The 15,365-nt window shown below is 32.1% G+C and overlaps 1 protein-coding gene across 1 annotated transcript in view; it reads left to right on the top strand.

The window, feature by feature from the left end:
* Positions 1 to 14,871, top strand: part of Zip99C (Zinc transporter Zip99C) — a 30,753-nt gene extending 15,882 nt beyond the window's left edge. The window contains exons 3-8 of the mRNA XM_088235937.1: positions 2,250 to 2,466; positions 5,675 to 5,969; positions 11,716 to 11,836; positions 12,312 to 12,397; positions 12,638 to 12,707; positions 13,931 to 14,871. Coding sequence (XP_088092063.1) covers positions 2,250 to 2,466; positions 5,675 to 5,969; positions 11,716 to 11,836; positions 12,312 to 12,397; positions 12,638 to 12,707; positions 13,931 to 14,106 — 965 coding nt within the window. The 3' untranslated portion in view covers positions 14,107 to 14,871. The remainder of the gene's footprint in view (positions 1 to 2,249; positions 2,467 to 5,674; positions 5,970 to 11,715; positions 11,837 to 12,311; positions 12,398 to 12,637; positions 12,708 to 13,930) is intronic.
* Positions 14,872 to 15,365: the final 494 nt, after the last annotated feature.

The raw sequence follows: 15,365 nt of genomic DNA, 5'->3' as shown, positions 1-15,365 counted from the left end.
TGGGTAATCACTGCTGAAAAGACTCCTTACCAATGCAAGTTGGAGGTCCAAAATAATAAATTGAACGATCAGTACTCGAAAGACTCCTTATCCAATGCAAGGGTGCAAGGGCTTCATGCTTCTACCAGCTGAGACAAATTAAATGCATACGCAAAAAATTGCCGGTTGATGCCGTCCGTCAATTAATAAATGCGTTTGTAGTGTCTAGAGTCGATTATTGTAATGGTATCTATGCAGGTCTACCAATGAACAAAATGACTCGCCTACAATCTGTATTGAATGCCGCAGCGAGATTTATTTTCGGAATCTCTAAGTTCAGTCATATCACTCCACTACTTCGGGAACTACACTGGCTACGTTTTCCACAGAGGGTCGAATACGAACTCTGTTGGCTTATGTATAAGTCACTGCACAACTCTGCTCCGGAATATCTAAGGGAACTATGCATTCCAGATGAACTAGCTGACAGGCGTCTCACGCTTAGATCAGCTACGTCTACGGCGAGAGGAAAAGTTATTATACCTCTACGCAAACAGCGCACTAAATTTAGTGAACGCGCATTTGCGGTCGCAGGCCCTATGGCATGGAATGCTCTCCCAGCAGAGGTGCGAGGCTGTGAAAGTGAAGTGATGTTTCGGAAAAAACTTAAAACCCACTTGTTCTCTCAATCATTTGAATAAATCCGTAGCATGTGACAACAAAATAAATTGTTTTTTTAATTAAATTACAAATTTAAAAGCTTCAATTAAATAATTTAACAATAGAATCACTATGTAAAGCGCCCTTGAGGTATTTTATTACGAAAATGGCGCTATATAAGCTATCCATAATAATAATAATAATAATTAGGGTAGAGATCTGAAAGAGTAAATGGAACAATTACTCCTTAATAGTCTTTAATTGCTGGGTTGTGGCCCCATGGTTGTTTCGCAGACTAAATTCAAAATTATCATTAGTAAAGATGTTTTTGAGACAAATCTTTAAATTAAACAAGAACTTTGATCGGATTAATAATTATTACTATTAATTACTGAATTTTACCTAATTTTTTGGCCCAGAGCTTTGAACTCTGCTCTACCACAACTTAACTAAGATTTTCTAGCAGGTATTTAGTAGATAAATATGGCCTTAAAATTGAAACATTTGAATCAGTCACTAGAACTTTATTATTATTATTATTTTAATTTTTTTATTAATAAAAAATAATATTTGCGTTCTTATGATTTACCCAAATATTTAATTTTGAGGGCCATTTTCAACGAGTTGTAAATAACTCACTATAAGAAAATGGAATCAAGTTGGGGTAGAGTGGGATTCGAACCACAGACCTTTGGTCCGTGAGTCCGAGACACTAGTCACAGGACCACAACCCGAGTTTTGACCCACAACCCATTTGAAGATATTTTCTCAATTTCCGTGTCCAGGCAGCATATTCGTAAATACCCGATGCGTTATCTGTTCGGAATCCACCCGAAATGTCATTGTAAAGAGCAGACTTGTCGGATGGAGATGCTTGACATGTTATCCACCAGTAATAACCAAAACAAACCAAATTTATGACTTAGTCGAGATACTAAAATGAAAACGAGAATGTTTATGTTGAGTGATGTTGGCAGGCGCTGCTCAGGGGCGATTTTGTGGCAATGTGAAATTGAACAGTGTTAGTTTAAAACGAGCGTCCGAGAGATTCTGAAACATCCATACCATGAGACGTATTTCCGAGTGATGCTTTGAATATTTGCGAAAATGCGTCCAGATGGATGATGGACACAGTTCTGTGTTGATAAAATTAGAGTCAGAAAAATGTGATAAGTTTTGCTCGTATTGTAGTGATTAGTTTGTCCGCTAACCATGCTTGAGGTCCCGGGTTCGATCCCTGGCATGGTTAATTGCAATTTTTAATTGTCTCTGCGCTGGCACCTGAAGTGTAAGATTTGCAGTGCCCTATGTACCACTGGGTGCGGATGGGGAAATGATGAAGATTAAGATAGAATAATATAGAAGACTCCAAATACAGTTGAGATTAAAATTTATTGCAACAGAGGGAAGCAATTTTTGAGATGGGAATATGGAAGTCTAGAAATTTACAGGGCTTATGACTTGTCATTTGCTTGTCATTTGCTGGTTCTGCCTATGTTTAAACATCCACATTTCTTCGAATCTTCCATCTGTTGACTTGTGAAGGAAAAAAACTAAAACCTTTATTGATGTTTGAGTTAAATATTCTTTTTAAAAAAACTTTTTTACAGATAGTAGTCATGTCTCACTCAAATGCGGTTCATGGGTGCTGTGTGGTCTTCTCCTCTTTATAATCGTGGAGAAACTGTTTGCTGAACCTCACGAGGAGCCGGAATCTGGGAGCAGCACACCGGCGCCGGCCACCGGGGAAGTTGAGAGGAGGCCGGCAGAGGGTTTGACGAAGCAGAAGGTTTCCACCGGCCAGTTGGAGATAGAGGATATTCATAGGTTTGTCGGTAACTACTTGTAATCAATTTCTTCAGGTGAAATGCAACCAGAAACTAGATGATTATTTTGTTTTGGATTCGATGGCTTCTCACAGTCCGCCTCTTGGTGCACTAGTTAGCATGTTTGCTTCTTTTGCAGTCAAAAAAGTATATTGTAATTTATTTAGGACACTGGAATATTTTATAGATTTGAGTAATAAAATCGCCACCATTGTCAGTATTATTTTTATTTTTTAATAATCAATATATTTAAAAAGGGTACATGTTTTTTTTATTCTATACAAATCTACTTTTTTACATCTAGTAAATGTTATTACTGTAGCTCTCCACAAAAAGAGACTTAACTCTTGTGCTTGGAGAGTGACTTACACTGTTATTGTTATTTATTTATTATTATTTATATAATTTTGAATATACGAGTACACGAGAAGAAAAAAACTTATAGGATATAAAAAGAAAAACAGAAAATAATAAGAATGGAGTTTTTACACTTGTTTGAAAACAAAAAAAAATACTTTGAATTTATTAATTGATGTACGAGTATTAGTTTTAATTGTTTTTAGTTCATTGGGGAGATTAATATACTTTTTGACACCTTTGAAGACAAAGTTCTTTTTACCATGACCTGTGAGGAATTTAGGGATTTCAATATTATTTTGGTATCTGAGTGACTTATTCATATCAATTAAAAAATTTTTTCTTCTTTATAAATTTGTATAATGGAATTTATTTTATAAATTTTGATAGTTTTATTCAAATAAAATAACAGCTTGAGGAATAAATTCAACATGGACTTTTTTGTAAAAAGTATTTAACAGTTAAAACATTGTTTATGCCAGTTTGTAGCAAATTTTATGAAGATTTTAGAAATATTAAATACTTAATATATATTACTTATTTAATACATTTTAAAAAACAAATTAGCTCAGCGAGCAGGTAGATTGGTTAGGAAATTATTGCCATAGACAAAAGAAGGTGCCCATTTTATCTAGTGTTTAGATAAATATCTTACAGTTTTACTACTTTTATTATGGCCTGTATATCCTACATTGGTTTTTATTGAAAAAAAAACACATTTTTGTATTTTATTCATTTATTTATTTATTCATATTTTTTGCTTACAAACTATAATTAATAATAAAAATAATGTGACCTCACTGGGGTTTCCCGTGCGGAGGACACTTAACTATATACTTTTTTAAAAATTCATTTGAGAATAAACAAAGAAGACTAACTTAAAAAAACGAAGATAATTAACAAATATTCAGACAGTTTTAAAAACTAGGTATTTATGTATTGCAGTCATTGTTTTATTAGTTTTTTACACTCTAAGTATCTTATATAGACGTTATTGCAGAGTTAAAAGCGCGTAAATATACAGTTTACATAGCGGCTAATCAAGAATCCCTATCGGTCAGCGATTATGTTCCGTTTACATGTAAAAATTATGATCGCAAAAAATCAATCAGATTCAATATCGGCAGTTAGGGTACATTTGGCGTCCCACTAGTTTGACAGTCGAGCGTTTAACTTATTTATTTTCAGTTCACAAACAGTAAATGGTTTATTTATTTATATTTGGATAATTTATATAGCGCCGTTTTTGTGAAAATCACCTCAAGGGCGCTGTACAATAAATAAATATCCCACCACGTCTTGCAGCTACAGAGCGCAAGGATGGTTGGGATTCTTGTTCCTCGTCTCCAATTATGATATACAGGAGCTAGATTACAGCACGACTTGCAGCTACAGAGCGCATAGACAGTAAGAAATCTAGCCCCTATTTACATTTTTTATTTGACAAAGTTTAGAGATTTTGTGATATTTAAAAAAAATATAAAAAAGCAATTTATAAAAATAGAAGTTAGATTACAAGTCTTGCAGCTACTGAGCGCATGGACGGTTGGAATTCTAGACCTCGTTTACTAAATTAGGATATTTGATTGTTGATAACATTTACCTATTGAAGCTAGATTACAAATCGTCTTGCAGCTACAAAGTGCATGGACGAGTGAAATTCTGGCCACTTAAAATTATCAATAAATTTACAAAAACAAACATTGAGCATAATAGTAAATTTATAAAGTATTCGTGTTAAAAAGTAAACAATAAAAAACTAAACAGATAAAGCACTTCGACACTATGGATAACAACACATAAAAATATCCGAAGGGTAGCTTTCGTAAATTTTGTAAAATTTTGGGTAGTCACTAGTCACTGTCGCACAAGTGCAAACACATGTTGTTTGTTTAATTCCTAGAAGATGGTCCGGTCCACGTGTAGTTGCCGGAGGGGGGAAAGAAGTCTATTGTTCCAACAACTTTGTATCCATTTTAGTCTGTATTATTTCGTTTTATAATGATTATGAAATTCCCGCTAAATTTTATTCATTTTTTACATTATTATCAGACAAACGTGTGTATGAGAGTAGTTTGAGGATTGACGTATCATTTTGTATGTACGAGTATATTGGAATGAATATTTTAAGCCTATTGAGTATTTATGGTATCACAATATAGGTATACACAATTCATACAGTAAAAAATCGTAACGCTAAACTTCTTTCACTGATTATATGTGAACACTAATAATCACAAAACAAAAATTTAAAATGTTAAATAAACTAAAATTTAATTTATAATATCTCAGAATAATAATGCTTGAACTGGCGCATTATTACTCAGAGTATACATATATTGGTTGATTTAGTGTTTATTTTGTAGAACTCCACATTTAAACTTATAGCAAAAGAAATCAAACACTTATTTGAGTTTACTGAACACTTTATTTTAATTTTACAAATATAAAAACAAAAATTTCGTGACAATTGTTTTGCCTTGTTAGGGCATTTTGCAATAGCAATTTATTGAAATTTTCTTAAAAAATAGATGTCATTTATTAAAAATTTATTCAAAATAGATGTAATTTATAGAATTTAATATAATTTACCGCAAATATTAATAATTTATAAACTGTTTTTTTTTTATATAACAATAATTATAGTAATAATAGTTATAAAAAGATGAAGTAACAGAACAATTCAATACAAATGCCCAAAACATAATATTAGAGGTATTATTATGATATTTAAATTCACTGTGCCTTTCAAAAAGAGGAAAAATTCTTGTGCATGGAAAAGGAACACTTCAGATTTTCTAATAATTATTAAAATTTATAGAATGAAATAAATAAATGTGATATGTTTTTAGGTTAGTTGCTATCGAGAAATCAAAGCGTGAAAAAGCGGGGGGCGACGTAAAGAATGGCGGAGCCATACTGTGCGACGACGGCGATACTCCTCTGTACGAGAGTTGTCTCTTCAACAACAACCTGGACAATCAGGGGGCATCGTGCGGCCTCGTTTTGGGGGACTCCAGCGTGTGCGGGGGTCTCATAGCCAACGGGGTGGTCCGAGGGCGGTGCCTCAAGGGCAACCGGTGGATAGGAAGGACCATCAGAGAGACGCAGAAGAAAGAGAGCGGGGAGAAGGAGAAGTCTAAACATGTGAGTCTGATCTACTATTTGTTTTATGTCAAAAATATCTGAAACACAAAAAATTTTAACATCGACTATGAATTCCCGATGGGTAATTTAAATCTTCTTTTTTTATTTTTATAAATGGGTTCACACAAAGATAATACAATAGACAGGACAAAAGTGTTCTGTCTCAGCTCCGTGAACAGCCTCGACCGCTCATGACTGGACATTGGGACAGTTCAACCCTAATCCACTTGCGAAACGCTGCGAAAATGAATATACGACAATGCGCGTTATGAACAATTTTGCAAAAAAAAAATTTAATGCTAAGATGTACTTTTTTTTCTTCCATACATATATTATTTACATAGAAATATAATTACAAAAATACATCTTAAAATTAAGCTATAGCATAAATTGGAAAAAATGCCCACAAAGACTTATGGTATGACATGACCATGAAAAGAAAAGAAAAGAAAAGAAAAATAATAGAAAAACCAAATTAACATATGCTGATGTTACGAAAACATGATTTATTTGCAGTATGCATTTATTTTTAATTGTTGGAGGACGAACTAAATAGTAAATACACGCAGGAAGAACACGCATGCGCGAAGCAATTGACTATTGTCCTACTGTCCTGTCTGGGCGTAATCATGAGGACAATGCGGTCGTGCACGGTGGTGAAAGTAATCCATTTTCCTGCGGAGATAGCCTGGGTCATTGCCTCAGACCATTATCCTGTCCCTCAAATTTCTGTTCTCACAAGGACAATAAGTACAATGCTGGAACAGGCACAGGTTCCTGTAACAAATGATCAAGATAGGCTGCGTTTTATTTAACAGTGGAGAGCCTTATGCACCATCGTGTGCTGATAAGGGTTTGATGACGATGAAATGCAATTTTAACATAGAGGAAAATGTATGTAAAATTTGGCTATTTCAGTCCTTGCTATAAAAATAAAGTTCATTATAAGTTATCGGTCAATAGCGTTTCATTGCTTGATAAAATTGATTTCAGATTAGCTTTAATCTTACAATAGTGGGTCAGAATTAGTGCTTTATCGGTTACTGTTGATAGATATAAGTCATTATCTGAGACTTGGTAAAGTTATCTGGCGTATGCCATCTATAATGAGTGCGTTCAGTTGACGTTTTAAAGGTTAATAAAACGCTGATAAGTTTTACCTAATTTATTGATTGCAACAATATTTATTTATGTGTTACAAATGGATCTGATATTAACACTTTGTTTCTAACCAATTATTGTTTATTTAATGGAGATAAGTTTAGTGCTACTGGAAATTGGATATAAAAAATGTTCTCTTGCACGCGGTAAAAATTGAAGCATTTAATTGCATTGCCAAGTTTATCGATAATAAATTAATTTAATTAATAATTAATAAAAAAATAATTAATTTCAATTAATAATTGATCATCATCATTCCATTTCCGCGCCGAATGCTCATTCGAGAGATCATTTTTTTATGTTACATGTAAGTAAGATGACCAGTCCAAGGACTTGGAAATATTCTCGAGTGAAAACATAATTTTCAATAAATATTTCATATCAACCTTGGCGGGAATCGAACCTGATACCTCTTGCATGGTAGGCAAACATACTGACCATTACACCAAGAGACCGAGAAATAATTAATAATAATTCATTAATAATAATTAATTAATAATAACCATGGTAGGGCATCCTTTTGAGTAATTTGGGGACTTTCATGGCACATCTTGGGACTTTATCCAGTAGCTCTATGTATTTAGTGAAATAAGGACTCTATACTTGGAATCCATACTCCAATAGAAGTCTTACAGAGGTCTTGTATATTTTAAGGATTATCTCTGGAGTAATATTTTAATCAAATAAATTATTGACTTAGCTTTTTTGGCGATAGATGTGAGTGAGCCCATAGTAAAAATGAAATAATCAGTTCTTCATCACGTCCATAGGTGAAAAAGGACATTGTCATGAAAGTTTTAATTAAACAATCTCAACATTTGTATTTTTCCAGATTTAGGATGTGAATCCTATCATCAATTAGCACTTAAGATTATTGCCTATTAAATTTTAACTGATCATTTTTAAAAGATTTATTATACCTTATCTTTGTCAAACCTTCACATGTTTAAGATAAATATTCAATTCATTATAATTATTAATATCTCAATGATATTTTTACTTGTCAGTATCTTGATCTTAGAGTTAGTGCTACAGTAAATGTGACATTTAAAATATGCATTTATATTTTATTTTTGTTCGCTTCGAAGTTCTTGGTTTTGACGATGTTATCTCTCCTAAGTAAATAACTTAAACAATTTATCGGTCACGTACTAGAGAGTACTTCATAGATTAGTATTTCGTGTTTGGTCAATGTATTGATACTTTAGTAAATAAATTAAAACAATTTTTAAATAATGATGCAATGTCAAGTTTTAGTTAAAATAAATTTATTTAACTTTTTGTGCATACAGCAGAGTCTCGATAGTCCAAACACCCAAAACTTATACCCTGTTCGGATGTACGAAGCGTTTGGATTATAGAATGCAGATATTTTGAAAGTCACCCGATCAATATATTCAAATATGTAAAAAACATCACTTATTACCTCTGCAAAAACGTCGTGAAATAGCTGATATAATTTATCTATTAAAAATTCCCTCTGGTTCAATTGACTGTCCTGAACTACTATGCAAACTCTCTATTAACGTTCCTTCCAAAGTACTAAGGAATAACCTTCTTCTTCACATTCCTCTTGTTTCATCTAATTATAGGCAAAATTCATATTTATGGTGAACTTTTAATAATTTTAATGTACCAACAAAATCATTAAACATAGATTTATTTGCGAATAATCATAATGACGTGTGGCGTTTGCTTTCGAAATAATTTGTGGTGTTTTTTCTTTTCTTTTTGATTTACATTAGATTACTGTTCATTTTATGTTCGAGAATCTTTTTTAACTTACTGTAATGCTACTTGTGAAAACCTGTAATTGATTTGTCATTTGTAATTTGTTTTGTTTTATATTTAAGATAAATATAGCTCTTGGTTATCCAAAAAAATAATAAAAAAATGAATAAAATTAAAATAAAAGTCTTTTTTAAAAATAACACAAAGTTTTTGAAACCGAAAGTATGATTTAATCATGCAAAATGTTATATTATTAAAGTTTAATGATATTAATCACAATTTTTAAAAGAATTACAACATAGTGCTTTGACGAGTGTTATTTACCAACATAGAAAACGCTTTATCCCTTAATGTACTTAAAAGCATTTTTTCTGGAATTAAGATATCGACTTCATTCGCCCATTCCAAGCGAGTATTCAAGGCAGACACAGCTTGAGCATGTGGACACCTTGAAACTGGTTCCGATGCCCAATTCTTTTTCATTTTCGCTGTAATGTTTATTTATAACTTTTCTTACTATGTCTTCATAAGTTAAAGTCTCCAGGCAATCAATATCAGCATTGTTTATCAAGAAATTGTTAATCTATACTTCCGAAAAGCTTAAGTAATCTTCAGGGTCAAAATCTTCCGCATTTTGGCCGTAAATGTCATCTGATTCAAATAACAAGGGCCACAGAGGAGGCTTCATAGAGTTAGGGCGGCCATTCGGATTATTGGGGTTTTCGGATTTGGCAAGGCCTCTCTGTACATATTTGTATATTGGCAGGTTTATTGCCAAATGTGAATTTCTTCCTGCAAACCAATAAAATAAAATATATTATTCATATACATGTGATGTTTTTCTGGGTTATTGTGCTGTGTATTTATACTCCTTCTTGCCGAGGTTTCGGAGAGCGTTACACCGTGCATCATCTGGGCTGGTGTAGTCTTAATATATTGTAGTCATATGAAGAATTTGTACCTTGCCGCAGTCCGCAGGTTTGTGTTTATATTCAATGCAGGGTACCTCAGTGTTTTGAGGCGCATTCCGTCATCTCTATTAATATAATATGGATGTTTAAAAATTTCTATGGCATCCTTTATCAGGCGAGCTTGGTGGCTTTTGGGACGACCCAATATTTCGGGATCGAACGAGAAGTTTTGTCCCGTGTATATAATGTTTGCTTAAATAAAAACAAAAAACCATTCCCTAATGTCATCCGGAACGAAGGGGGGTGCAAGTAGGGGAGTCTATCGCAAGCCCGTATTACACGTAAAGATGTATAGCCGTAAAATTACCTTTGTATTTTACACAAAATATCATCAAACTCTTGAAATATAATTGTAAAAAAGCTAATAACTTTTTTAAAGAGTAGCAAAAAACTAATAAAAATAATTTCAATTTACAATTTATAAAAATGACATCATCTTAAGGCTGTAGTCGGGAAAAACGAACGCAAAATTAGGAAATCATACGATTTTCCCATTTTAAAACGAATGTTTTTTTTTTAATCGGGCAATAATAAAAAAAACATAAATTAGATAAAAACAATATGTTTCACAGATATTTCTGTTAAAAAATATACTTGGAAGTTTTATGTAACTAAAATATAATTACTTTTAGACCGGCAGATTACGCCATTTCAAATTTATACTAAACTTAGGTATCTGAAATCTCAATAAAGACTAAGTATTGAACAAAAATTTGTCGTAATAATTTGAAGATAATACATTTAACGTAAAAGTGACCGCGGCCAAATTTTAATTTTTTGTTTCTGAAAAAAAATACAAGCATTTTAAATCACATACATTTTTGTGACATTTTCCTTTACTTCTACTTAAAATTATGCCTTCGGTAATATTAAAAAAAAAAAATTATTGAAATACTTTACTTGAAGCCTTTTTTTATAGAATTGTATTCTCTTTTTTTGAAAAATGGCAAAATCGTATGATTTCCTAATATTGCGTTTGTTTTTCCCGACTACAGCCTTAACGTCAGTAAACATTTTTTACACTTCAACTAACATATTTTTTCGAATAAAGCTAAAACTGCATCTAGGTAAGATAAACTAAGTAAAAAAACAAATAAAAAGTGTAAAATTACTGTCATTTATGAAAATTACTGTAAAATTACAGGTATTTTACTCCTCTATTTTACTTTTGGTAAAATTACGTAATTTTACATCCATAATTACACGTCGTACTCAACACACTGAATCCAAATAAATATTAATATTTTAAATAAAGAACGTATTTAGTGAAAATTGAGATCAAGTTTTGTTTTATTGTTTCGCATAGTAACAAAACAGGTTTTTTAAATATTATTTTTTATTTCGAATAAACGGCACTGTATGCCTTTTACATGTGCGTAGAAAAAGAAATTATAAAGTATACATACAAAGAAGATTATTAACAATTTACAAATAGATACTCAAAAAGTGTAAAAAACAAATTAATGGAATTCAAATGGAAACAAAGGGAAAAATTTGGTTTTGTGGTTTAAATATGAACATTATTCTTAACACCTTTCTATTTTTTTTTTTTTTAATTTTTTTTTTTGAAATTCATGTTGTTTATACAATCATCTTTTTATTTTTATTCCAACTATACTTCTTAACACTGTTCCTATCTTTTATTTCTTTATATTGTATTTTTTTAAATTTGTGTTTAAATACTCACCTTCTTTTTTTATACCAACTTTACTTCTAAACTGTTCTATTTTTTATTGCTTTAAATTGTATTTTTTAAACTTTCTGTTGTTTATATACTCATGTTTTATATAACTTCCATGTATGTAAAAGCATTATGGGCGTGAAAAATCAATTTAAAAAAAAAAAATATATATATATATATTACCTTGTTATTTTGTCTCCAGGTTTCTGGTTACTTAAATTTGATGGCTAACTCCATTGATAATTTCACCCACGGCCTGGCTGTCGGAGGGTCTTTCCTCGTATCCTTCAGGGTAGGGATGCTCTCGACCTTCGCCATATTAGGTATGTTTTCTATTATCATGTTTATAATTCAAATGACAAAATGAAAAATCTATGATTTACAAAAAAGAATTATTTTTTTTATGGCTTTTTAATAAATGCTACTCTTATATAAAAATGCCCGTGAGTATAACATGTATATACCAAGTTCCCTAAATATTTGGCGTTTTGGCAACGCTTCTTTGGCTTGAGAAGATGTCTTGCATCTCAAATATTTTCAAGAAAAACATAATCTACAAAACACTATTACGCTCTGTACTAACATACGGCTGAATTCTAAAAAAAAGATGATATGTCTCTCCTCATATTTGAGAGGAAAATACTAAGACTTCTTGGATCTTTTCTTGAAACTGGTGGGAATTGAATCCGCAACACCAGTTTCACAGTTGACCGTCTAACCGACTGCGCCACGGTGCCTGTCATAATCAAAACATTTGTATATTTTAAGCAATTTCTAGATTTAATAAATTGGTTTCAGTACACGAGATTCCTCATGAAGTCGGTGACTTTGCCATACTTCTAAAAAGTGGCTTCTCAAGATGGGAAGCAGCCAAGGCTCAACTGGTAAATGATTTTTAAAGACTTAACTTAATTTTACCGTTTTATTATTTTATACACCACCAGCATTAAGCTGATGCATGTACATCAAATACACTGTGTTTTGAATATTTTTTCAATTTGACCGTCACCGCTGACGGTCGACGTGAGCTTAAAACTAACCTTAATCTCTCTCCTCCAAAGTGGTCAAATTTGAGTTACACGGTGATGAATTGCCGTCGACAATATATTTTGATAATTTTACAGGCAACCGCCACTGCAGGCTTGTTTGGTGCGATGACAGCTGTAGCGTTTAGTGGCGCCAGTAATACTTTAGGTAATTGTATATCTTTTCTTTAATCCAACTGGGCGTATCAAATGATACCAGCAGCCTATATTATAAGGCTTTACTAATTTTCAGTGTTTTAAAAACAATTTATAGATATAATATACACAGGAACATATATTTTTTGGGGATATGTTCCACACAGTACCAGAACAACGGTGGACTGGTTTCCTTGTTTAAAATTCATTTAAAGATTTAAAAAAAAAATTTTTTTTACTTTAAAACTTATAGGGATGAACAATGCAGAGAAAACGCATCAGAGGCAATTGTAGGTGCTATGAGAATCCACAGTTTTTTCTTTTTATAATTTAGTTCATCCTCCAACAATGAGGAAGTTCAGTGGTAGTAAAAAAAATCATTAAAAGACTTGGCCAAAAGAATTTTCAAAATGTTTTTATTCGTCATATGAAATGAACCGGGTTGTGGTTCCGTGGTAGTATTATGGACTCACGGGCCAAAGGTCCGAGGTTTAAATCCCATTATACCACAATTCTGCACAGCTGGGACAGGACAATATTGTCCTGTCTATTGTATTGTCCTAGTGTGAACACCGCTCTAAAATGTCATGTATTGAGTATAATGCGTCAGCAAAGTATTTAAAACAATCTACAATATATAAAATATGCAAACAATATAACAATAGATTTACTGAGGCTGATATTTTTTATGACAATGTATGTAAATTTAAGTAAAGAATTACAGAAATATTGAGAGAAGCGGATATTTAATTAATTTTATTATTACATACATATTTTACATTTATTATATTTAACTTAATTAAAATTATTGTATTAAGTGATAACAATTTTTTTGGTGTGTGCACAAGTGTCCTAAACTAATATACAAAGAAATTGTCAATATTTCTGTACGTACTGTTTGTTTACCAAATAAAATAAATAAGTATCATGCTGTTGTTAAATTTATAATTGAATTATATTGTCTTGCTTATATATTGTCTTGAATATAATTGCAACACAGAGAAAAAACATATTTGAGAAGAAATATGGAAGTCTAGGCGTTTACAGGGCTTATGATCTGGCATTGGCTGGTTTAAGTGGCCACTTTACATACTGCAACATTCGCCATTCTGCCTATGTTTAAACATCCACATTTCCCCAAATCTTCCATCTGTTGACTTTTGTGAAGTAATAGAGCTGAAACCATTCGGACATGCTCAAAGCATTGTTTAATTATATTGTTTTTATAATTTGCAGAGGCTAAAACATCGTGGATATTACCGTTCACAGCCGGTGGTTTCCTTCACATTGCCCTCATCACCGTATTGCCAGATCTGCTTAAGGAAGAAAGTCCCATAGAGTCCTTGAAGCAGTTCACAGCCCTGATAGCTGGTATCGTCATAATGGGAACGCTCACAGTTTTAGTAGATTAAATTTGCATGTAAATAATGGTACTATTAGTTTTTAATTTTTCAATAACCACAGCATCATGTTGCTCAGAACACATCCCGACTTAGTTATGAAATCTTCACCTATCTGCCGTGCAATAATTTTGTATTCATGTCCCGACATTTAAAAAGAATAATTAACAATATTTTGGATAAGTCGATCGATCTTTGTAGACTTTTTTCCCTGATGGATTAAAATCAGTATTAGATATTCTTTCAATAGAAATGAAGCTGTTGAAAATATAGAAGTTTAGGCCTTTGGAGCTTATGGTTGGTTGGCTTTACACACTGTGTAAAATTCGCCGTTCTGCCTATGTTTGAACATCCACATTTCTTCAACTTGTCTTTCTGTTGAGTTTTGTGAGGCAAAAGAGCTGAAACCTTTATTTATGCCGGTGACATTTATCCGACTGACTTATTTCACCTACTAGGCAACGCCTGTAACTAACTTAAATATTTGTAGACAAGGCTGGATTTTACCCCCCAGGGAGTTAGTTATCAAGATTGAAATTTATTGCAACAGAGAGGGAAAACATTCTTCAAATGAGAATGTGGAAGTCTAGGCATTTACAGGGCATATGACCTGTCACTGACTCGCTTTTTACACTGTAATATTTACCATTCTGACTATGTTTGAATGTCTTATTTGTCATGATCTTAGAACAACGATGCATGTGATTTTCTTCAACTTTACATGAGAGCGGTTTAAGTTTTTTTTTACTTTATGCCACAATTTAAAAAGTACAAAAATATGTCATTTTTATACTTGGGTTAGTTTTACATATTATATTTATTTTAAACCTGAAATAAAATGCCTTTATGTAACTATTTCCAGATCAAATGTGAAAGAAAGTCAATGTTACATTTTTCGCACATCCGTCGTTCTATGATCCTGACGAATCAATACCTAATATAAAAAATTTTACTATAGTCCTTAAAATATAGCTTGATTAAAAAACAGCTGCCAAACTACTGTCACTAGTGATGGGAAATTACTGATCATTGATCATGTACCGATCAAATCGATTTTATCAGTTTTTTCGTGCAAACATGAAACTCTGTTTCCGAAAATTGATATAAAAATGCGAAAACAAGCCAATTATAGTGTGTTTAAGTCAATTATTTACCAAAAAATAAGACATAAAATTCCTTTTTTCATGAACAACAACAAATGAATTATTTTTTTATTAGATCAAAGATCGTATATCTCTAACATTTTGGCAAAATGACATAACCTTGTAAGA

The sequence above is a fragment of the Micrasema longulum genome, unplaced genomic scaffold (assembly GCF_059751315.1).
Source record: "Micrasema longulum isolate JH-2025_06_02 unplaced genomic scaffold, ASM5975131v1 h1tg001476l, whole genome shotgun sequence".
NCBI lineage: Eukaryota > Metazoa > Arthropoda > Insecta > Trichoptera > Brachycentridae > Micrasema > Micrasema longulum.
This window is presented reverse-complemented; position numbering and strand designations above follow the sequence as displayed.